This window comes from Papilio xuthus, unplaced genomic scaffold (assembly GCF_000836235.2).
Source record: "Papilio xuthus unplaced genomic scaffold, Pxut_1.1 DF828037.1, whole genome shotgun sequence".
Taxonomy (NCBI): Eukaryota; Metazoa; Arthropoda; class Insecta; order Lepidoptera; family Papilionidae; genus Papilio; species Papilio xuthus.
In genome coordinates, this window is record NW_013530612.1 from 302754 (window position 1) to 326743 (window position 23990).

The window sequence follows — 23990 nt, forward strand, 5'->3', positions numbered from 1 at the left end:
ATTGCGTTAATAAATAGACGGCGATAAGAAACAAAAAATCTTTGAGGTTATTTTCAACTGTCAAAATACGTACACGTATAAACATGTCAGTATATTTTCAAAACGAATGAAAGAGATGGCAATATACATCGCTTTCTTCAAAATATCTAGCTTCCGTCACATCTGACTTCACTTCCTTACGCATATCCTTTCTACAAATTCCAATAAAATAATAATTATATTAAAGTTTGTACCATCCATAATCGTTTTGCATTGAACTCGTTTTTTTTTATGCTACCAACGTACCTTAGTATCGTTTACAGACGCGTCGAAAGAGCACGCCCGGTCGCCATTTTGATTTTGTTTTATTAATTTTATAATCAGTGGCAGTGTACGCGTACGACTTTTATATTTTAAAATTGTTTTTTAATTATCGATAATTCATTGTAACTATAATTATATTTGTTAATCAAGTGTTTATAATTAAATTTAATTGTGGATTATCATTTTAATTTGTAGTTGTTTTGATTTGAACGTATTTTAATGTATGGAAGATATGTAAGTTTTTTTTTTTACTACTAGTGTTGGAATGGTTTATAACGGTTTTTTATATCATTTTTTGTTATCCTAATGATACTTTATATAGACAATCGGTTTGACCATAATTATATTCGTACCAGAAACAATTTGCTTATATCATAAAAATTAAAACGATCTACTATGTTTTATTAAAAAGAATGTGCGTGTCAATGACCTTGACATGTCAAAAATCACTAAAAAAAGTACAGATTAAAAAAAATACGTAAATATTCAGATTCGAAATAAATATTATTCAACATTACAAAATATGAAGCAATTTAACTTACAAAAATAAAAAACTAAATAGTGGTATGATTCTACGTGTTTTTTTTGACAAACTTTAATACCTATTTAATGAATCCTAGCCGTATTTTTCCCCTTATAGAAAAAAAAAAACTAAATATCTCTTGTCTGTACGACATCAAAGTTATTCGTTTTATTTGTATCCAGTTTTATTCTCGTATTTAGTCTGTAAACAAGTTTATAAAACTGGCCAGTCTACATTACTGGAGAATTAATTATGAATATTTTAAAGCGCCTCCTAAATGATATAAATTTATTACAAACAGTTTGAAATGGCCTGGGTAATTCAATAACGGGGTGAACAGTATATACGTCCCAAATAAAAATCTAATCATTGTAAATATCGCAAATTGACGTCAAGTTTCTAAATATACTTCTTACTAATATTGTATTTTTTTGGCATAATGAAGGCAAAAGCTTTTTTCGTGCAGCCACAACGTTTTGTATTAAAAATAAAATATATTTTTTTAAGAATTAATGAAATTTATTGCTATTTGTTATCGATACGTTATAAAAAAGGTTATCAAAAGTAAAAAAAGATAAAACCCTTTCTGTCGCCCGAGACTCCGTCCGCTAGGAGTTAAAAAACATATTAGTAACCTATATGTTCATGCAGTCTTTCTGGAGATACATTCTAACCAACATCCATCCATCCATACATCCAAATATTGGCATTAATAATATTAGTAAGTTGAAAAAGTTTAAATGGATGTTTGTAAGAAGATATCTCCAGGACGGCTGCATGAATCTTGCAGAAATTTAACATAGATGTAGAACATAGTCTGGAAGAACTATAGGCTACTTTAATTAAGGTTTTTTAATTTTTAAGCGGATGGAGAACCGGGCGGCAGAAAGGATTTTATCTTTTTTACTTTTGATAACCTTTTTTTATAATGTATCGATAACAAATAGCAATAAATTTCATTACTTCTTAATTTTTTTTTTATTTTTAATACAAAACGTTGTGGCTGCACGAAAAAAGCTTTTGCCTTCGTTTTGCAAAAAACAAAGTTTTTTTTTATTTACTGCCAGTGTTTTCTGTCTCAATTAGTCTTTGGTAGTTGTTATTATTTCTCTTTATCTAAAACTAGCTTTCGCCTGCGACTACGTCCGCGCGGAATAAAATAAAACTATTGGTCGCAGCGTAATGTTTTAGCCTTAAGCAATCCTCTATAAATGGACTATCCAACAAAAAAACATTTTCTAATCATTTTTCAATATAAAATTGTATTGGCTTGACCGATTCTCATGAAATTTTGTGAGCATATTGAGTAGCTCTGAGAATCGGCAAACATCTATTTCTTAATCCCGCGCGGACGGAGTCTCGAGCGACAGCTAGTATATATATATAAAAAAGAAAGAGGTGTTAGTTACACTATTTATAACTCAAGAACGACTTTACCGATATGACTGAAAATTGGTGAGGAGGTAGCTTAGAGCCAGGAGACGGACATAGGATACTATTTATTCATTTTTTTTCGAATTTATGCCTTGAAGAGCTGCTTGTTATTTAATTTATCTATATAATAAGTTTTTTTTATATATCCAAGCGGACGGAGTCGCAGACGACAGCTAGTATTAGTATAGCTATTGATATACATCGACATTGGACCACATTGACATCCGTTGATAAAAGTTTGCGCGGGAATTTCATAACCTAAAATTATTTTGACATTTCTATGAGTTTAAAATAGGGTTAATCTTCGTATGTAAGTATTCATTTGGTTATCAAAATAAAATAAAAACATACTGAAACCAAAAAAACATTCTTAAAGAAAATGCACTAAAAAGTAACAAATAATAATGAACAAACACCCCGAAAGTAAGAAGTTTCTCTTATTTCTTGAAACGTGTCTATACTTTACAATTATTGTTATTAACGAGTCGGTGTCGGTCTGATGTCTTAGACCTATTTACGTTTAACTTAATATCTAGAACAACAATACAAAGAAACAATAATGAAGTAACAGCCCGAGCCGAGGCTCCTGAGGGAGCCCTCGAGTCTTGTTACTCATAAACGAGGTTCAGGCTAAGCGCCATCTGCGCTCGCCCACCTCAAGCCCGGTGAAGATGTAAATGCCTCTTCAAGGCAAACAGTGACTGCTCAGTCACAAAAAAAAACAAAGAAACAATTTTTTTTATATTTTAATTAAAAAAATATATATTACGAAATTTTCGATTGCAAATTCTATGAGAACAACTCATCACTAGTGAATTGTCAAACGAATCTATCTTAAATAGACACAGTACAACCTATTTTGTTACTAGTTTTGCTAAGTTGACTAAAATCATTAACATGGTTCCACATCCAAAGGACATGTGTGGATGTCACAAAGATTTTGTGGCTTCTTTCGACATTAACAGATCATCAGTAGAGCCCCGTTTAACATCGCACAGATTGGGAAAATATTCTCTTTCTGAGCTTCCGTTACGAGCCTCGGTGCCTCAGGAGTCAAGCACCTGACAATCTGCAGGTCCTGGGTTCGAATCCCGCTATGTACATGTGTTTTTCGATTTGCGATTTACATATTTACATTTATCCGACGTTCTTACGGTGAAGGAAAACATCGTGATGCTGCACATATCTGAGAAAGTCAAAGATATGTGTGAAGTCAACCCGCACTTGGCCAGCTTGGTTGACTATGGCCTAGTCACCCTTAACTTAGGGTAGACTCCGAGCCGCGGAGACGTATAGTGAGCTGATGATGTGCTTCTGTTGATTAAAGGTAGTCAACGCATATGCAATTGCGTATGTCTATGGGCAACCGCTTCGTTACTTCAGCGATCATGCCGTACGCTCGTTTGCCACCTAATGATATAAAAAAAGTCTTATGGGCTATATTTTTTCTATTAGGCCAAATAAGTTTGTCAGACTATACTATACGGATTTATGTGTCGTTTCTTGTCGGTCTACAAAAAAGAAAAGTACATATTCGCTGCAAAGAAAAAAACTTATTTAGACTTACGCAGTATCCTCGAAAAAGTTCCATACGTGTAGGGTTACCATGCTAGAATACTTTAAAGGACTTTTGAAAACTATACTAATATTATTAACACGAAAAAAAATTATATTTGTATTCAATAAGGTCGGAAATTAATTTACATATGTACATTTATACGACGTTCTTACAGTGAAGAAAAACATCGTGATGCTGCACATATCTGAGAAATTCAAAGATATGTGTGAAGTCAACCCGCACTTGGTCAACGTGGTTTACTATGGCCTAATCACCCTTAACTTAGTTTCGGCTCCGAGCCCTTCTGTTTGGACGTATAGTGAGCTGATGATGAAGGTCGGAAACTATTGAACCGATTTGAAAAATTCCTCCACTGTTGGGAAGATTTGCTATTTCCGAGAGACATAGACTAAACATTTTAGTTCCTGCTGATGGAATCCCGGACAACTGCTACTATTAAATAAACACAACGTACTCAACCCTGGTTCATGTACATGGAATAATTATTTTTTTCGATATTACATACAGACAATCTAATTTTATTATTATGTATAGATACATAGATATGTTTACCCAACCTCCGCGACATCTTAGTTGTCGCTAATGTAACTAATATTATAAATGCCAATGTTTAGATGGATGGATGTTTGTTTGAAGGCATCTCCAGAACGGCTGCATGGATCTTGATAAAATTTGACATACACATAAAATATAGTCTGGAAGAACACATAGACTACTAATTAAGTTGTTTTAACGCGGACGGAGTCGCGGGCGACAGTTAGTTTAATTATAAATATTATAATCATTCTTTAAAAAAAAAAAACAGAAATTATAAGCAATTGTTTTCGTTATTTTTATTTAGTTTCTTATGTATTAACTAACTACACACGTTGAAACCCGAAAATTTTTATTAATACCGCTGACCTATCTTTATCCTGTTAATTTAAAAAGATGGTTACCCTATTGACTGTAGAAGGCCGACAAGTTTTCTTGCAAGTACTTATTACACGTGGTAGCTTTATACTACACAATAGCATCTACATTTATAAAGAGGAAAGATTTGTACCATACTAGCTGTCGCCCGCGACTTCGTTGGCGCAGAATCATCCTCAGCTCACTATACGTCCCCACCGAGGAGCTCGGAGCCTACCCTAAGTTAAGGGTGATTAGGTCATAGTCAACCACGCTGACCAAGTGCGGGTTGACTTCACACATATCTTTAAATTTCTCAGATATGTGCAGCATCACGATGTTTTCCTTCATCGTAAGGTCGGATAAATGTACTTATGTAAATCGGAAATCGAAAAACACATTGGTACATGGCGGGATTCGAACTCAGTACCTGCGAATGCAAGTCGAACTAGACCCCTCAGTCACCGATGCACTTAAGACGCAGAAAATACGTAGCCGATAATATGCGAGCGTCAACTATATTCAAAGTTCCGTCAAATTGGTCCAGTTATTCCCGAGATTACCAGAAACAAACGCACAAGGACAGACGTACAGACAAAAATTATAGATATTGGTGCTTTATCAGTTACGCAATTATGTACGAGCTATCATAACACTGAGAATAGCCTATATTTATTACTAGATTTTTAAAATTCTCATTAACGAAGTCGCGGACCAAAGCTAGTAAAATACTATTTTTATTTCTGAGAAAAAGGTAAAGTAATTTCGCTTCAAGTAATAATATAGATGACTAGCTGTCAGCCGCGACTCCGTCTATGCGGATTTTTTATATCATAATGTGGCAAACGAGCGAGCAGCCACCTGAAATCGCTGAAATAGCGAAGTGCCCGTTGCCCATAGACGTACGCAATTGCATATTGCCTACCTTTAATCGACGGAGGAGGGGATGCACGGAAAGAAAATATCTTCCCTGTCCATACATCCTCTCATCCGGAAAGTCCTTACTTCCACTTCCCATTCTTTCCTTATAAGAAAAAATGCCTAATTAGTACCCTATATGTTCGTCCAGACTATGTTCTACATTTATTAATTACAGCGAGATCTATGCAGCCCTTCTAACATACATCCAAACATTCACATTTATAATATTAGTAAGATATGTGTCTTGTTTAAATTTTTTACCGGAAGATTCATAAATTTACCCTTGAAGATAAACTCAAGAGTTCAACTTGCGATTAAACTACGGTTAAATGTCAAGTTGTTTTAACTCTGTATAAAGGTTAAAAACAAACTTCCTCATTACCTTTCTCTTATACACCAATTGTTATTTAATATTGGAATACCTTTGTTTAAATAAAAGAAAAAATATTTCTCGTTATTTAATATTATGATAGAGCTGTCGCACGCGATTTCCTTTCGTGCTGAATTAAAAAAAAACTTAACTAGTAGCCTATCTCCCAGACAATGTTCTATATGTATGACAAATTACATCGATATCGATTATCGATATATCGATACATATATCGATATCGATACATATATCGATATCGATACATTCGCATATATATTAGTAAGATACAATTTATTTAACTTTAAATTAGAAGTTCAGAAAGTGTAGAAAGACAAAAGAATAGTCTTAAATCTATGATATTAAATAAAATATTAAAAAACGAATAATTTACTAAAAATATATTATTAAAAGGAGTCCCTTTAGGTAAGGTGCCGAAGATACTGGCAGCGTTCCCCCTTTGGACAGCTAAACTAATTCTTTGACCGAGGTAGCTGCCAGCTTTTCGGTCCCCTGTGATATCGATTAATTTTTTGGATATGTCCTTAAAAAGTCTTAAAGCGCTAGGACCCTACGGACCAGGGGTTTCGACGTCGAATAGGACAAAATGATATTCGGAGCCTAGACCCCTGTATTTACATGCTTTTGCATTTTTCAGTAAGATTAGCTGTCGCCCGTGACTCCGTCCGCTATGTTGCTCCATGCTATTTTGTACATCTATGCCAAATTTTATAGAGATCCATGCAGTTTTTTCTAAAGATAAATTCAAACAAAAATCTATCCATACATCAACCTTGTCCATTCCTCCATCTATAATAATAATAATAATTTATTTAAAACAAAGTACACATAAAAATATACATCAGTTGTTGGAGCATCCTTTTAAGTATATAATACCTGTGACAGAATGCTCCGTTCTTCCGTACCATACATTTATATTTTTATTTTTTTTACAATATCATATACCTTACAAATAAACAAAAAGAAATGATAAGCAATTTGGGTAGTTACAAAGAGAACACCATTCATTAAAACATTGCGGGTGTTTAAAATTATGTTTCGAGCGATCTATATAATTCGCATTTATAATATTAGTAAGAAGTAAGATTAAATTTAAATAGTTCGAGTGTTGTTGTATTGGAAAATACAATTATTGAGTTATATTACTATTAGGAATAAAATCCGATGTGCCGGTGTGACGCAACACTAGCCTTATTAGTCGACGTTTATGTCCCCTCACTACATCTGACACTTGACTTTGTAACGAAAGCGCGCCATTCGCGCCAAAGAATTCCAACTGAAGCCTAAATCTTATATCTTTAAATGACCAATTCTTGTGTGTATATATATATAATCGGAATATCGGAATCGGCTCCAACAATTTTCATAAAATTTAGTATATAGGGGGTTTCGGGGGCGATAAATCGATCTAGCTAGGAATCATTTTTAGAAAATGTCATTTTATTCGTTTTTTATCGATAATCAACTTAAACATAAACTTTTTCTATCGGTAACATCGAAAAATATTATTCATATTTCATCATTTTATTAGTAATTCGTACTTAAATATAATTTCCAAAAAACACAATTTAAAAAAAAATACCGAGCAAAGCTGCGGTCATCCAGGTACTAATTATTTAACCCGTATCCCTGTACATTAATATGTTATTATCAAATTAGGAACATATCTTTCTAGTTATTTAAGTTAATTGAATATTTCAAATAACATAATATATATGTTTAAATTATTCCAAACGAGATATCGCCCGTATATTTTAAAGTATTGGTACACAAATGGGTCATTCAATAGTTTAAAATGTAAACAATTTTACTAATATTCAATCAAAACAACACCCAATCATCGTGTATATTATAAATGCGAATGTTTGGATGTATGTTTGAAGATATCTCCGGAACCGCTGAACAGATCTAGATGAAATTTAACATACATATAGAACATAGTCTGGAAGAACACATAGACTAATTATGTTGTTTTTTTTATTTATAATTTAAACATTTTATTACCTCAATTGTAATTTACATTTACAATGATATCTTACTTATATTATAAAGATTATAACGTGATTATCGTATCACGTATTTTTCATTATGTCATTAAATTATTATCCTGTTAAATTACTATTGCTACCTAATATATTAACTAGTCGTCGGTCACGCAAAATTGAAAATAAAACTTGATTCGTAACCCACGTGTTCTTCCAGACTAACAGTGGTAGAGCCCGCTTTAACATCTTCACACGAATACGTCCGGCTCGCTCAGTGAAATACCACGACCACACAGAAGACGCTTCAAGTGGAAGCAATTTTAACTACAGTCTGATAAGTGTGCGTCCCGGAGACCTAATTTAATCCTGTTTCTCTTCCCAACCTTTTTCTTATATGGAAAGGATGGGTCGTGGAAGTGGACTTTTCGGATGAGAGGATGCATGGGAAGGGAAAATATTATATTTCTGTGCATCCTCTCTTCCGTCGATTAAAGTTAGGCAACGCATATGCAGATCTCTTGTGTCGGAGGCCAAGACCCACTTTGGGTCGATGCGCCAGCGGAGTAAGTAAGTAACGCATATGCAATTTGGTATGTCTATGAGCAAGGGTCACTTCGATATTTCAGCGATTTCAGGTGGCCGCTAACTCGTTTGCCACCTTATAATATAAAAAAACTATGTTCTACATCTATGACAAATTTCATCGAAATGTATGCAGATGTTCTGGAGATATCGTCAAACATACAAACATATAAACTTTTGCATTTATAATATTAAGCCGTCTTACTAAACTACATCCGCGCGGACTTAAATAAAAAACTTAATTAATAGTCGTCTATGTGTTCATCCAGACTATGTTCTACATCTATGATCCAGCCATTCTTGAGATTCTTCTAACAATCATCCATAAATCCATTCACCCAAGATCCATGTAGCAGTTCTGGAGATACCTTCTAAAATACATGTAGAAATCGCATTTTTGACGAGATAATTGACACGTTAAATGCCAATTAAATCGCATATTTGTTTTATTTATAAATTCAATTCTCGATTACGCATGAATCAGAAAGGTTGATAATGTCAGCATATTGTTGACCACAGATAATATAGCACAGGATGTTATTTACAGGAAACGCATACATACCAAAAGAATTTGTGTATAGCGACATTTAAACACAATAAAAAAAATCATGAACCGTCCTTACCGAGTGTCTCGGAGCCTATCCAAGCGATAACAATAGCCAATACGTCAATTTGTGGATGGTCAATTTGCAGATTTTTTATAGGAGAAGGGGGCAAATGAGCAACGAATCGGCTAATATTATTTGATCTGGCGCCCATAGACATCCGCAACGCCAGAGGAACTGCAGATGCGTTGCCGGCCTTTAAGGAAGGTGTACGCTCTTTTCTTGAAGGCCAATAAATCGTCACTGTACGAAAAAATCATTTTTATATTGCTCTGTCGGTGCCTATCTTAAGTGACTGGGTGCCAGTGAATACTTCACACATATCTTTGACTTTCTCAGATATGCAGCATCATAATTCCTTCACCGTAACGCCGGATAAATGTACATATTTATATGTAAAACACATAGCGAGATTCGAACCCAGGACTTGAATATTTCAAGTCAACTGTTTAACCCTTGAGCCGCCGACGCTAAAACTCTATAATGTTGCTTAATTGATCGAGCATTTTGCGATGTTATATAGAGTGAAGTAAAAAAATTTATTTTTCTATTTTACAGTAACTTATATCTTTATATATATAATTCTTCTGTGAGTGTGTATGTCACTGAACTTCTCTCAAACGACTGGACCGATTTTGATGAATTTTTTTGTGTGTGCTCAAGGGGATCTGGGAATGGTTTAGATTCACAATTTTGTCCGCTGGACAATGTTTTTTTAATTAATTTTTAATTTATTAGTAGTTGTTGATTTTGGAATATTTTACATTGGATCCGACAGACGGAGCTACCATCGAAGTGTCAAATTTTAAATAATATTCGAATTTTCAAATTAAAGACGTGTAGACAGGACAACGTCTGTCGAGTCCGTTAGTTTATATGTAAATTTTTCAATTAGTAATCGGGAAGTGGATCCGATATGTTAGATTTGATGACAAACATAGGGACAGATACAAAATAAAATCTTGTATTAGGAATTATGTTTTTCGACCAATGGTCGACCACTGTTTGCACTTAGTTCGGGAAAATCCAATGTTTTTGTTTATTAAAATGCAAATTCCTCATACTAAAGATTGCGGTCGTGTTTCCGAGATATTAAAATCATAAAATATTTATCGATGGAAATTTTTACGAGAAATATTTTATCATGTACAGTTAAGGACCTTTGCAACCCATTTCTATGAAATCCATGACTTCTATAGAGTATCGTAAGCCACAATTTTACGAATTTCACGACACATATGAGCTGAAAACTAAAGACCTTTATCATCAGCTCACTATACATCCCCACAGAGGGGCTCGGAACCTACCCTAAGCTAAGGGTGATTAGGCCATAGTCAACCACGCTGGCCCAGTGCGGGTTGACTTCACACATATCTTTGACTTTCTCAGATATGTGCAGCATCACGATATTTTCCTTCACCGTAAGAATAGTCATATAAATGTACATATGTAAATCGAAAATTAAATTGGTACATGGCGGGATTCGAACCCAGGACCTGCAGATTAGACAATGCATCACATATAATTTAACTTTAACATACGTCAACCCTTATATACCGTGAAAAAAACGCCCGGCGCGGATTTTTGACAAATCATGGCCATTGAAAACATTATTATGTTTATGTTATGTGTATCACCGGCGTTCAAAGGGTTAAAACACATGTTTAACTAAATTTTTGGTGTTAATATTGTTTATCTTCTTTCCCAGATAAAATGATAATATGGCTCGGAGCACAATATTTGCCGCAGTTTTCTACATAATCTTAAGTACAGGGGCTTATGCGCAATTTTATGGTGAGTATTGTTTTGAACACTAAAAAAATACGCCAAGGAAATTAAGGATGGATTGTGTGAAAGAGATTTTGGATAAGAAATGTATTTTCAATACTGGCTTCTATCTGTTTTGACCCAACCTTTGTCACCACCGGGTGCCTCGGGGAAAGCCACTCCGGTAATGTGGGACTCTCTCTACATCCCTAAAGGGACATGGAGGCTACCCACTAAACCCCCTCTGGTTCCCTCGACTCACTGTTTACTGGAGTGTGCGCATGTAAATACTCTTCGCACACAACCTTTGTCGGGCCTAGCAGACGACACGGCATAGTTCTAAAGACCCTAAAATATGTATAAAAATTTTAAGCAAGGCAATATAGAACATAGGCTGGAAGAAAGCATAGGCACGCAAACGGAGACGCGGGCGACCGCTAGTATGTTCCTAAAAACAAAAGTCATTTAAAACAGAAATATGTTAATTCATATATGACTGCTGATAGAGATGTATGAAAGAGTAAACTACGTAGGAAAAGAGTAGTAGAGAGTTAGGGTAAGGTCAGGTGAGCTAAAGTAAGGAAGGGGGCGCCACAAGGGCGAGACTGAGATATAAAACGCCCGTGCTGCCCCCTAAGATATCCTTCTTCTTCGTCGTTACAGTCTTGTCAGACTGGTCGTGGTCATCAAGTATCAGTGACCCACTTTACCAGGCGCCGCCACTCCTCTCTAGTCGCTGCCTTTTTTGTACATTGGTGCAGGGGGACATCCACAGCCGCTGACTTCGTCGGTCCACCTCATAGGCGATCTTCCTCGTGGTCTGTGGCCCTCAACTTTGCCCTGCACCACCAAGCGCTCGATGGATTCGTCATCGCCTAAGATATCCTATGTTTGATAAATTTCTCCCAACGCAATAATCTCGCCCACGGCGCCCGGAAACGTTAAAACCGACCCCGTGAAAAGGACAAACTGATATTAATTGTATATTAAAATTTTATATAATTTCAGATTTCTTAGAAGCATTACAACCTTTAGTAAAATCGTATCCATCATTTGGAGATTTCTCTACATATGACAATATATTTACAACGAAAAAACCTAAAACATTCAATAGAAATCCGACAAATCAAAGAACAGAAGAGAAGAAAGAGAGAAGAAAAACACCAGCTGCGATCTCAACGTTAGAAAGTTATTTAAGAGATGACGCAAGAAAGAAGGAAAAGATAGGACAAGATGTATCAACAACATTTAAACCTGTGAATAAAAACACCAATCATAGGAATGACAATCAAAATAAACCAACAAACATAAGAAATTCTTCAAGGAATACAGCAAGAGAAATACACAGCAGTTCAAAAGAGAATTCCAGAAGTACATCTAGAAATAACAACGATCCTTTATCAGTACATGATAATAACAATGAAAAAAGAAAACATAACGATGATAAAATATCGTTCATAACAAGAACAACAAAAAGATATGAAACAACAACAAAAAGGAACAGTCAATCATCAGAAAACTACGAAAAACAAAACAATTACAACATACAATCAAACAATAACAAAAATAATAACAATAACTATAATTCCAATGAAAATATTCATTTCCCCAACAACGAACAAGATAACAGGCCATCAAACAACCAACCTTTCAAAAGTCTTACCCAATCAAACGAATACGTCTCTCAATCCACAAACAGGGGATCGAATAGACAAAATAATCAAGGAAACAATAGACCTTATAATAACCAAAATACACAATCAGGCGAATATTCAACAAACAACAAAATATCTAAAAATTACGTCCTCACAACACAGAATCCTTTTTACAATAGACCAGGAGTTAGACCAGCTGTTGTCGACGATAAACGACCACCGATAACAAATAGACCACCATCAAGAAGAACTACAACATTAAAACCGGTACATGTATTACCAAAAGACACCAGAATCCCACCAGAATTGATAACAGTTCCTGGAGAAGATGCAATGAGTGAAGCTGAGAGATTACGACATATAGATGTGTCGGAAAGAAGTAAGTTTTTTTTTATATTATTAGGTGTTAAACGAGCAAGCAGACTTCCCGTTGCCCATAGACATCCAAAATTGCCTTACCTTAAAACAGTCTTTCCCAAAGTGGGCGATAACGCCCCCTTGTGGGCGCTGCAGGTCTCAAGTTGCAGGTTATAGTAAAAGTTTCGTTTACAATTCTCCGTTAATATACATAAATAGGTCACAATAATTAATTAATTTAATTTGAAGTTATAGTGGTTTTTAAATATGTGAAAATATGGGGGCGCTAAAAAAATATTTATTCTCAAAGTGGGCAGTAGACAAAATAAGTTTGGGAGCCTTAAAGGTAACGCATCTGTAATTTTGGACAGAGGAGGGAACGCCAAACGGGATATTTCGCATTGATCCACTTTCCATTTTTTTTAATTATAAGATGGCAATCAAACCCGCATACCACTTGATGTTAAATGTTGGTCGAGAGATGGTTCGGGGTAGCTTACCAAATGCCTATTACTCTACTCTTGAAGGCTGATACGTCATACTTAGAACAGACCGGCAATTAGTTCCAATGCTTTGCAGTACATGGCACTATGATTTAAACCTTTTTGTTCGAACGTGATACTATATAAGGAAGGATTTACTACTCGTATATGCCTTTCTCCTGTTAGGTTAGGTTAGGTTAGTATTTTACTATATTGTGGTATTAAAATCTTTCTTATATATTTCAGTGTGCAGTAAATATAAGAAATTATATACGAAACAACTCCAGGCTATACCATTGGTGCCGTCTCCGGAACCTCTTGAGATAAATGTGACGTCATGCGCTCCATCAAAGATCCCCCTTATTGTTGGGGGTAAAGTCGTATCTATAAAAGATTTTCCACATATGGCGCTGATTGGATGGGTGAAGTTGAATGTAAGTTAAACTCATAGCACTTTTTTATATCATAAGGTGGCAAACGATCGACCACCTGAAATCGCTGAAATAGCGAAGTGACCGTTGTCCATAGACATACGCAATTGCATGCGTTGCCTACCTTCCTTCCTTCCGTCTTCCCATGCATCCACACAACCAGAAAGTCCACTTCCACTTTCCATTCTTTCCTTATAAGAAAAAGGGTGGGGAGGGAGAGGACTAAATAAGGCCTCCGAGACGCATACTCATCAGACGAAACGCGGCATTGCTTCCCCTTCACGCCTGTCTTCTGTGTGGTCGTGGTATTTCACCGGGCGAACCGGGCCAATTCGTGCGAAGATGTTAAAGCGGGCTCTACCACTGTTAGACTGCACCGATTCTTCGTGGTTAGATAACATATAATGTCTACTCTTTCCGAAAACATCTTCAGGAAAACCAGATCAGTATAAGCTCTTTATTCGCGGGAGTGACCTTAAATAAGCCGCAAATACATAAACCCATATTGGAAGTGCTCCCAACATCGTCTGCGTGAAATACTGTCTTTCCGTCCCCTTTTCAATCACATTTTTGCGTTAAAAAGTAGTCTGTGTCCTTTATCAGGCTCCAGAGTATCTGAGTACCAAATTTTATTTAAATCGGTTCAGTTTTTGCTAGAAAAAAAAGACAGACAGTAAAAGCGCTAATAAGGAGCTTTTACTATAATTCAAAATATAACCCGACTAAATACAATTAACCATGCTTCTGGAAGATTTCACTTTAACATAGTTACCTATTCCAGTATGACGGATATGCGTGGCGTTGTGGTGGTTCTTTAATAAGCGACCGCTTCGTTCTAACCGCCGCGCACTGCGCTTACGAAGAGAGAGACAACAGCATTGTAATGTAAGTGCATTAGTTGATAATAGATGGCGTTGGTGGCAGATTGAAACACGGTAGTGTTTTATTATTTTACGATTAACGAATATTATGTGTTAATTATATTATATGGCATAAAGATAAAGATAGATATTGCTTATTCTCTCCATTCATCATTATCATCAGCTCACTATACGTCCCCACCGGTTCGAAGCCTACCCTAAGTTAAGGGTGATTAGGACATAGTCAACCACGCTGGTCAAGTGCGTGTTGACTTCACACATATATTAGAATTTATTCTCAGATATGTGCAGCATCACGATGTTTTCCTTCACCGTAAGAACGTCGGATAAATGTAAATATGTAAATCTAAAAACCCATTAGTACATGGCGGGATTCGAACCCAAGACCTGCAAATTGCAAGTCAATTTAAATTAATCTTTTCATATAGATTCCGTGTTATATATTTTTTAATAAATCTAAATAAAATAGTAATAATATCGTTTATTTTACATTATTTTATCGTTAAGACTACTTTACTTACTGTAATATCAAATCTCTTTCTACCCACATATCTAGGGGTCCACCGAGAGCGGTACAATTAGGCTCGTCATACTTGGACGATCCCAACGCAGTTGTTATGAAGATATCTACGGTCATACGGCATCCGAGATATAAGTTGCCTAAAGCTTACTATGATATAGCATTAATCAAGATGTCGGACGCTGTCACGTGAGTAAATTGACAATCAGCTGTTATATTAACTAGCTATCGCCCGCGACTTCGTGCGCACTTAGTAGCTTATGTGTTCTAGAACCTTTCCTTCTGTGCCTTTAATCGATTCAGCCGTTGTGGAGATACCTTATAATAATTATCCATCCGTCCAACTTTCGCGTTAAAAATATTAGTAAGTTTTATCATTAGATTATTGGTCGCCCGCGACTCCGTTCGTGCTGATTAAAAAAAAACTAAGAAAGTAGTCTATGTGTTCATCCAGATTATGTTCTACATCTATGACAAATTTCATTAAGTTCCATGCAGGTGTTACGGAGATACCTTCTAATATACATCCATCTTAACATTTGTAATTATATACATATTAGTAAGATTAAGAATAGCGCCATCTATCAAATTGTAAATGAAAACATTACTTTAATAAAAACGTGTCTTGCAGTTTCTCGGAGTTTATTAGGCCTGCCTGTCTTGGTGTGCCACCAACACCGAATGAATCGTTCATTGCTACAGGATGGGGAAGGACGGAATTCGGTATGATATGACATACTAGCTTTTACCTGCTATTTCGTCTACGCAATTTAAAAGATATTAAAAAAGTCTCATGTTGTTACTCGTATATTTGTTCTATATCTGTGCTAAATTTTAATAAGATGTGTTGTTCCAGACTATGTTCTACATCTATATCAAATTTCAGCAAAAACCGTTCAGCCGTTCTGGATACCTTCTGACAAACATCCATCTTTACGTTCGCATTTAGGATATTATTATTTTACATCAAATAAAGTCAATAAAGATAAAGAAAAAGACTTACCTTATTAAGACACGTTCCATGCCGCCGAGTTTCATCACCCATCGCGCACAGCCGCGTTGTGAAAGTCTGTCCTCGGCGGTATTTCTGCACCAATACGACTTAGGGTTCTTCAAGAAGCAGGCATACCATTTACTTAAAGGCTGCCAACACAACTGCAGTTTCACTGGTGTTATGGATGTCCATGGGTGTCGTTGATCACTTCGGTTTCCTCGCCACTTGTTTGCTCACTTCTCTTATAACAAAAAAGTTTCCACTGCCATTCCAGGCGGTGACCTATCCAGGGAACTTCGCAGTGTATCTCTAGATGTTTGGGAGCCGGTGGATTGTATACGGGCGCTCGGCAAATCTCGCAAACTACCCAACGGACCTTCAAGTGACAGTCAACTATGTGCCGGCGTCAGGGAAGGCGGGAAAGATACGTGTCAGGTAAAAATGACAAGATATAAATGGATAGGTGATTGCTACAAAATGACAGCGTTCACTTCGTTCCGATTTGAACACGACTATTGAAGTTACGTGTTAGTTCATTCTATATTTATTATTAGTTCGAATCCTCATCACCGCTACAAACTAATACATTCAGCGCCAAAATGACGATAATCAAATAGGCACAAAATACTACGTCTTATAGCCTGTCTATTTATAGACGTCAGTGAGCGTGTCTATTTAAGAATGATTAGTTTGACAATTCACTAGAGATGGGTTGAGTAAAATCGGTTAACAATGTTTTCGATTATCGATGTTTGTTCTTATACTTACAATCGATAATTTCGTGATTATTGTTTTTGAATTAAAATATAAATAAAATTGTTTTTTTCCATTAGTTTTAGTTATAGATCGACAAAACTATCAAATCGAATGGACGTAAGTCAAACAAAATTAGGACAACTCACTAGCGCCCCTCTTAACTTTTGTGGAATACATAATTTTCTTATACGATTGATTAATTTTTTTTTACATAATTTCTTTCTAATACCGGATGAAAAGTGTTAAAGAAATATGCGATTTTTCTTTTCTTTATTTAATTCTTAATTTAATGATTTCAGGGTGATTCCGGTGGTCCGGCGCAGATCCAAGATGGCTGCGTATGGCGGGTGGTAGCTGTCACTTCTGTCGGTCGCTCATGCGGCGCCCCCAACACTCCTGCGCTCTACGCGATCGCACACCGAGCATTTATATCATCTGTGGTATACAGCGAACAATCACTCAGTTCTGAAATCGATCAGATCGATTTAAACGAACAAGGATATCATCCATCTCGTTCAACAGAAACATTTAATTATCAAAATAATAATTGGAAATCACAACAACGTAACGAAAATGTACGCAATCATGAAAATACAAGAAGTGTTGGGAATAATTATAATTATAATCAACAAAGCAACGATTATACGAATAATTATGAAGCTTATAATCAACCTTATTATAACGATGCTCCAACTTGGTTCTAGATTTTCGTAAATTTTACACAACACTAGCTGTCGCCCGCAACTTCGTCTCCGCGCTCTGAGATACTGAATATGCATATAAAATTTCATAAAAATCTGTCTAACTGTTTCAGAGTATGGTAATTCACATTCTGACACGATATCTTACTAATATTATAAATGCGAATGTTTAGACGGATGTTTATTAGAAGATATCTCCGAAACGGCTGCACGGATCTTTCTGAAATTTGTCATAGATGTAGAACATAGTCTGGAAGAACACGTAGGCTACTAATTAAGTTTTTTTTTTTTAATTCGGACGGAGTCGCGGGCGACGGCTAGTTTGATATATAAAGTTGCAGTAAGCCTAGACTGTCGTACCAATATTATTTCACGTTGACCAAATTTGAAAGATAATCGTTGTCCCTTTCATTCTTTTGGAAAAAATAAAGATGCAATATTTAAACATACATATTTCGGCTATGAAACAGAGAGTGACATTTTCAGATAACCTAAATCATAATCAAATCTAACATTCTATATTAATAAGACAGCAAAAAGACTGTTATTTGAATTTATAACAATAACCACATATTTATATTTAACAATAGATTCGTAATAACCAAATAAATATTCATAATTTCTTTTCCGGTTTTAGATTTCTATTCTAACCATGTACAAATTATATTTCTAAGTTTTTTGAGTTAACGGTTTTAAGTTTTTCTTTTTAATGAGATTATTAGAAATGTGGACGTATTTCTATTGTATTTCGCGTGTGTAATCTGATTTATATTTTATTATATTTGTACTTATTTAAGTTAAACTTTGACTGTAATTATTATTTAATTAAAGTAATTTAATTGTAAATATATATTATTTGGTTTTATTTCTATGAACCTACAGTAAAGGCACATCCCTATTAAATAAACATTTATTGTTGCCTATATAATTAATATTTTCAGTTAATTATGAATCATGTTTATGTGTGTTGAAACTGGCCACGGCCTGTAATTTTGTACGCAATATCTTAGATAAAAGTTATCCTTTGGTTAATTTTTTTTAAACTTCAGCAATTGACTGAAATCGACGAAAAAAGGAAACATATTAACATTATTAAATTAAGTTTTTGGATTTGCTTAATTCGATGCAGTATGCTTAAAATACCTTTGTCATTTCAAATACTTTTTGAAACCAGTCATCGAGTTGTCATTGTCATTTGCCAAATGTCAATTTGAATTTGAAAAAGAAAAAATCTTTTTCTTCTTGTAATTTGGAATATTGATAATAATACAATATTATAACCGTTATCTGATAAATATTAATCATTTCGTAGTCTTCGATCTCTCAATAACTAAAATGACTTCGAATGCGATTGAAAAATCTAATTGTATATTTTGTAATATAGTTAACAAATTAGAAAGCACTGAAATAATATATGAAGACGAAGATGTTTGTGTGTTTCGTGATATTAAACCGGCGAGTGATTTTCATATATTAACGATCCCGAAGAGACATATAGAAGATGCTAAGGCCTTAACTCCTGGTGACAAGAATTTAGGTAGGTAAAAAAAAAATTCCAAATTCAAAAACTTCGATTTGATGTTCTGATAATGTATGGCCCGACCAGGGATATTAAAAACCTAGCCATATCAAGACAAAACATCAAACTAATATCTTTAAACCTATAAGAAAGTGATGTAATAATTAAGTTGATTGAAGAGCCCCCAAGATTGGAAGGCTGGGATTTTCGATTCTTGGTTAGTCTATACTACTCAAGGGTATTTGCGTCAAGCAATGCATATCTACATTCGTCCTGTACTAAACTAATTAAAAATATATTCCCAGTCGACAGAATGCTGTGCATAGCTAAAGAACAACTGGCTAAGAACAACTTGTCAGTAGATGATGCAAGGTTTGGTTACCACTGGCCTCCATTCAGAAGTGTTAGACATCTCCACCTGCACACCATAGCTCCGGAATCCAAGATGGGATTGATATCAAGAATGATATTTAAAAAGGATTCATATTGGTTTGTCTCGGTAAGAATTATCTTGCTAATAATAAATATGAATGTAAACATGGAAGTTTTTTAGAATTTATCGCCAAAATGGCTGAACGGATCTTGATGATATTTGACATAGATGTAGAACATAGCCTGGTAGAACACATAGGTTTTATATTAGGTTTTAGACTATTACTCATCGAGGTATCATTTTCTGTATAGGGCTAAGTTCTGTTTGGAATTTTAAAAAAATTACTACAAGCCCGGCTGGCCTTGCCTTTGCAAAGATGAGAGAATCGCAAAATGTGGTGCATTAATAAAATAATATAAATTGCATCATGCATAACTCAACAACGCCTGGACCAATTTGGCCAATTCTTTATTTTTAAATGTTTGTTGGAATTCAAAGATGGTTTTTACGGCAAGAAGAATTCAAATAATTGCCGGGACACCCTCAAGGAACGTTTTTTTGACCAAAGAAAGGATGGAATGACTGTGTGAAAGAGGATATGCGTAGGAAGGGGGTAGACTCGGATATGACGGCTGATAGAGATGTATGGAGGAGTACATACTGTGCCGACCCTCGATAGAGATAAGGGCAGGTTGATGATGAATAATAATTAATACTAAGTTAATTTTTATCTTTTTTTTTCAGCCAGACTATGTTGATTCAAGATTATGCTGATAAATGAAATAGTCAGCAATTTTTATTTAGGAAAAATATTATAAGAGGGATGGGGAAGAAAGTTGTCAATAATTTAGTTAAAATATTAGTATTATTCTAAAATATAATGTCAATAGTATAAAAATGTATCCAAATAAATGTTTTTTTGGTAAAATACACTTTTATTTCATGTTACTAATATTATAAATGCGAATGTTTAGATGGATGTTTGTTTGAAGTTATCCCAAGAACAGATGAACGGATCTAGATGTAATTTGTCATACATATAGAACATAGTCTGGAAGAACGCATAGACTACTAATTAAGTTTTTTTTTCTAACTCCGAGCTCACGGAGTCGAGCGACAGCTTCAGTTCTTCCATTTACAATGTTATATTGAACTAGTTGTTGTAGTACTCAATATTGTCGATAGATGGCGTTGTTTTAAATATATAAGAGTTTCCAATTACTTTCCGCCATTTTGTTCACGTCATCCAATCACGTTACATTTCGCTTGGCGGGAAAAATAATTTTTACGACTTATGCATAATTATACGCTGTTTTGTTTAACATGTGATAACCATCAGCAAATCTCAAAATTTTAGTTGTGTTATCCATGTGCCCATGAACACTAATGGCCGGATGAAGTTGCAAGCGTGAGTATTCAATGTTTCTTTATGGATAGAGTTTGCTAACGTAACGTCTTGCAATCTTGCAAGCTTCTACAAAGGTCAGAAGCTGGTTAACTTTTTTAAATAACTTGTTTTTATATGTAGCCTAAAATCTCAGATACTAGAAGGTCAAATGTGCAAATACAAAACATGTTATAAATTTTTATTAATCAAATTCAATAAAAAAATAGTTATAAATTCATATAAAAATGTCAATTCTTAAAATATCATACATTCGATTAAAATGTAACAAATTTAGATTCACAATTTTTGTATACAAAATTCATATGTTTAAAAAAAATTACATTATGGTCGAAATGCGTGTTTGATAGAAATCCAATCAAATAGTTGGTACAAGTATTTTCAAATATCTTGGGGTCTCAAGGTCAACGGTGCGTTGCGCTTTGCCCTTCCCCCGCATTCCCCAACGCCCCTTTACATATAAAATTGTATTCCGCATCAACTCGCACGAAGTTAAAAGCCGCAAAGATATCTAAAATTTAGTTCCAACAATTCTTTTATTTCGTCTCTTCTGGTACAAACTCAAAAACATACGGATCATTCCCACCCCAACAAACTAAAGCTTGATCTGGCGACACTAAATCTTTTAAATTTTCCTTATTCGTAAAACGAAATCTCTCAACAGCTTTCGCTGGAAATAAACCTTTAATTAATTTAAATCCAGCCGACATAATCCATGGCATTTGAAATATAATACTATAATTAACAAACATAGGATAATAATTCTTCAAAAGGGATACCAAGTACATTATCAAATCAATGTCCATATTCCGTACACCACATTCGTTCATGTCCAAAAATAATGATATTGGACGACCATCTTCCTCTTTTTCCATTCTTTCTAACCAGTAAATTATTACTTTTTTTAATTCTTCTACATTCATTTGACCTTTAGTGTATAATTTCCATTTAGTTATAAACAAAAGAGATCCATCTTTATCCCTTCCGTGTGGAAAAAACATTCCAGATTTTAAATATTCGATGTTAACTTGTTCTTTAATATTATAAACATTATTTAATTTTCTCCATATTAATATATCCCATAGCATTTTTGTAGCTAATTTAACATTATTTTCACAATGATCTAATGTTCTTTTTATATATTTATCTGAGTTTACTCTTTCTAAATCTCTTATGTCAAATTCTCCGGGAGGATTCGGTATACCTTGCTTAATCTTTGCCTCGAACGTATTACGTACTTCTAATATTTTCTCCATTTTTTCATATAATTAATTAATTTAACACTTAATTATCTTCTTACTTGAATTTTTAACTTCTTTAAATATCAAATAACTATAACAATTTATTTTTAATTAAATTTTAGTTTAAATAAACACGTATTTACTTTGTGGACACTTCAATTCATACTAAAGCACAGAGTACTCCTAACTAGTGTGATAAGATCCGTTCACACAGACCGGGGCGGAGAGAGCAGATTTTTAACACAAACAAATTTGAACTTTACACGATTGAAAGAAGGTTTAATTATACTTATCACGTTTTGTATGGAACAATAAGTGGAGGCTAACGTGTGTCATTCATGACATATTTTTAACACAATAACCGGGTTCAATTGCTTGCTCTTTAAGACTAAAACTAAAAAACATTTAAACAGTGTTCTTCTTTTATGTGAAACAATTTAGTCGACGCGACGTGTATGTATTATTTTAAGAACAGCGCCGTTCGATGCCTCTATACGGTCTTTGTAAACGGACCTTTACTATTGGTTTCGACCAAGTTTTGACATATATTGTGGTCTCTCTTTTCACAATGATAATGTAAGAGACGACAATATATTTATCAATGCAGTCGAAACCTTCAATTGTAGATAATAAATGCAAATAACAACAAAACTCGTTATCTTTCGGAATTCGAATGACGGCCATGATAGTGGAATACATTATAAACATATATGGATTGGCTATAATAAGTAATATTTTGTGCCTGTTTGATTTTCGCCATTTTGGCGCTGACGGTAATAGTTTGTAGTGGTGGTGAGGATTGGAACTAATTTTATAGATAGAATTAACTGTCATATAACATTAACAATTGCGTTTAAATCGGAACGTAATATTGCAGTCACTTTTAACTAATCGCCTATCCATTTAAAGAGAAAAATACGACAAAATATAGTCAAAAATAATGTTTTATATTATTTCTACTTGGGTTCTGTAGAATTTGTAAACTCTTTTATGACATGTCCCTATTAAATCATTTTATAATGTTGGCATATGCGCCTAGAGTTAGTTATTAAAAAACGCAACAAAATCTTAAGACGATTTTTCTTGCGATTAACCGCGCGACAATGGACAAAACATGGCTACATTCAAAGCACTTATCTCTGGCTGACTACTGTCGTAGATAAGTGAATTTTTAAATCTTATTTTCCATAATATTTATAATTGACCTTTAGTTATTTTTAATCTAAATTAATACTTTATTAATTTAATTAAATATTCATTTAAGTTATTTTGAACTTTGACATAGAGATTACTGGAATTGCTAGCACTAAAGTAATTTTTTTTTAATTCCGAAAAAACAAAGTCGTAAGCAGCCAGTGGCTGTAACAATCAATACCATTATTTTATGGAATGGACTTTAATACTGACTCATTTTACTTCCCTACCACAGACAAAACATTGATTATACAGACCGATATGATATTAAAATACAGGATGTTCAAATTATTTTATGCTTTTATGCGTAAATGAAAAAAAAACACGAAATATGATGTGTAAATTCAGAGATAAAATGTAGTCTATCGTGTTTATTACGCTTTAAGCAATTTAACGTATCGTAAAGCATTTATTCTTATTTAATCCCCCCAAGTAGGGTTGACGTCAGGCATGCGGCCGACAATCAAAAATAAGCCAAATCCTTAAGGTTTATAAAAAAAGTG

General features: G+C 34.4%; 3 protein-coding genes across 3 annotated transcripts in view; all 3 read left to right on the plus strand.

Annotated features, from left to right (window-relative positions):
* The first annotated feature begins 307 nt into the window (after window positions 1-307).
* LOC106114659 (uncharacterized) lies at window positions 308-18549 on the plus strand. Its single transcript, XM_013307934.1, has 9 exons — window positions 308-537; window positions 10920-11005; window positions 11987-13012; window positions 13719-13906; window positions 14685-14788; window positions 15341-15493; window positions 15936-16027; window positions 16573-16733; window positions 17354-18549. Exons 2-9 carry the CDS (start codon window positions 10933-10935, stop codon window positions 17756-17758), a joined length of 2202 nt encoding a protein of 733 aa, XP_013163388.1. The 5' UTR covers window positions 308-537; window positions 10920-10932; the 3' UTR covers window positions 17759-18549.
* Window positions 18550-18986: 437 nt separating this feature from the next.
* Window positions 18987-20521, plus strand: LOC106114668 (histidine triad nucleotide-binding protein 3). The gene is made up of 3 exons (XM_013307954.1): window positions 18987-19292; window positions 19580-19773; window positions 20392-20521. The coding sequence occupies exons 1-3, from the start codon at window positions 19091-19093 to the stop codon at window positions 20419-20421; spliced, it is 426 nt and encodes a 141-aa protein (XP_013163408.1). The 5' UTR covers window positions 18987-19090; the 3' UTR covers window positions 20422-20521.
* A 446-nt stretch (window positions 20522-20967) lies between these two features.
* Window positions 20968-23990, plus strand: part of Mgat2 (alpha-1,6-mannosyl-glycoprotein 2-beta-N-acetylglucosaminyltransferase) — a 43769-nt gene continuing 40746 nt past the window's right edge. The window contains exon 1 of the mRNA XM_013307936.1: window positions 20968-21055. The gene's annotated coding sequence lies outside the window, so the exon portion shown is untranslated. The remainder of the gene's footprint in view (window positions 21056-23990) is intronic.

Coding starts and splice junctions, on each gene's coding strand:
- LOC106114659 (XM_013307934.1), top strand. CDS start 10,933: ATGGCTCGGAGCACAATATTTGCCGCAGTTTTCTACATAATCTTAAGT. Junction 13,907..14,684: donor TTGGATGGGTGAAGTTGAAT/GTAAGTTAAACT, acceptor TACCTATTCCAG/TATGACGGATATGCGTGGCG. Junction 16,028..16,572: donor ATGGGGAAGGACGGAATTCG/GTATGATATGAC, acceptor CTGCCATTCCAG/GCGGTGACCTATCCAGGGAA.
- LOC106114668 (XM_013307954.1), top strand. CDS start 19,091: ATGACTTCGAATGCGATTGAAAAATCTAATTGTATATTTTGTAATATA. Junction 19,293..19,579: donor TCCTGGTGACAAGAATTTAG/GTAGGTAAAAAA, acceptor ATATATTCCCAG/TCGACAGAATGCTGTGCATA. Junction 19,774..20,391: donor ATTCATATTGGTTTGTCTCG/GTAAGAATTATC, acceptor TTTTTTTTTCAG/CCAGACTATGTTGATTCAAG.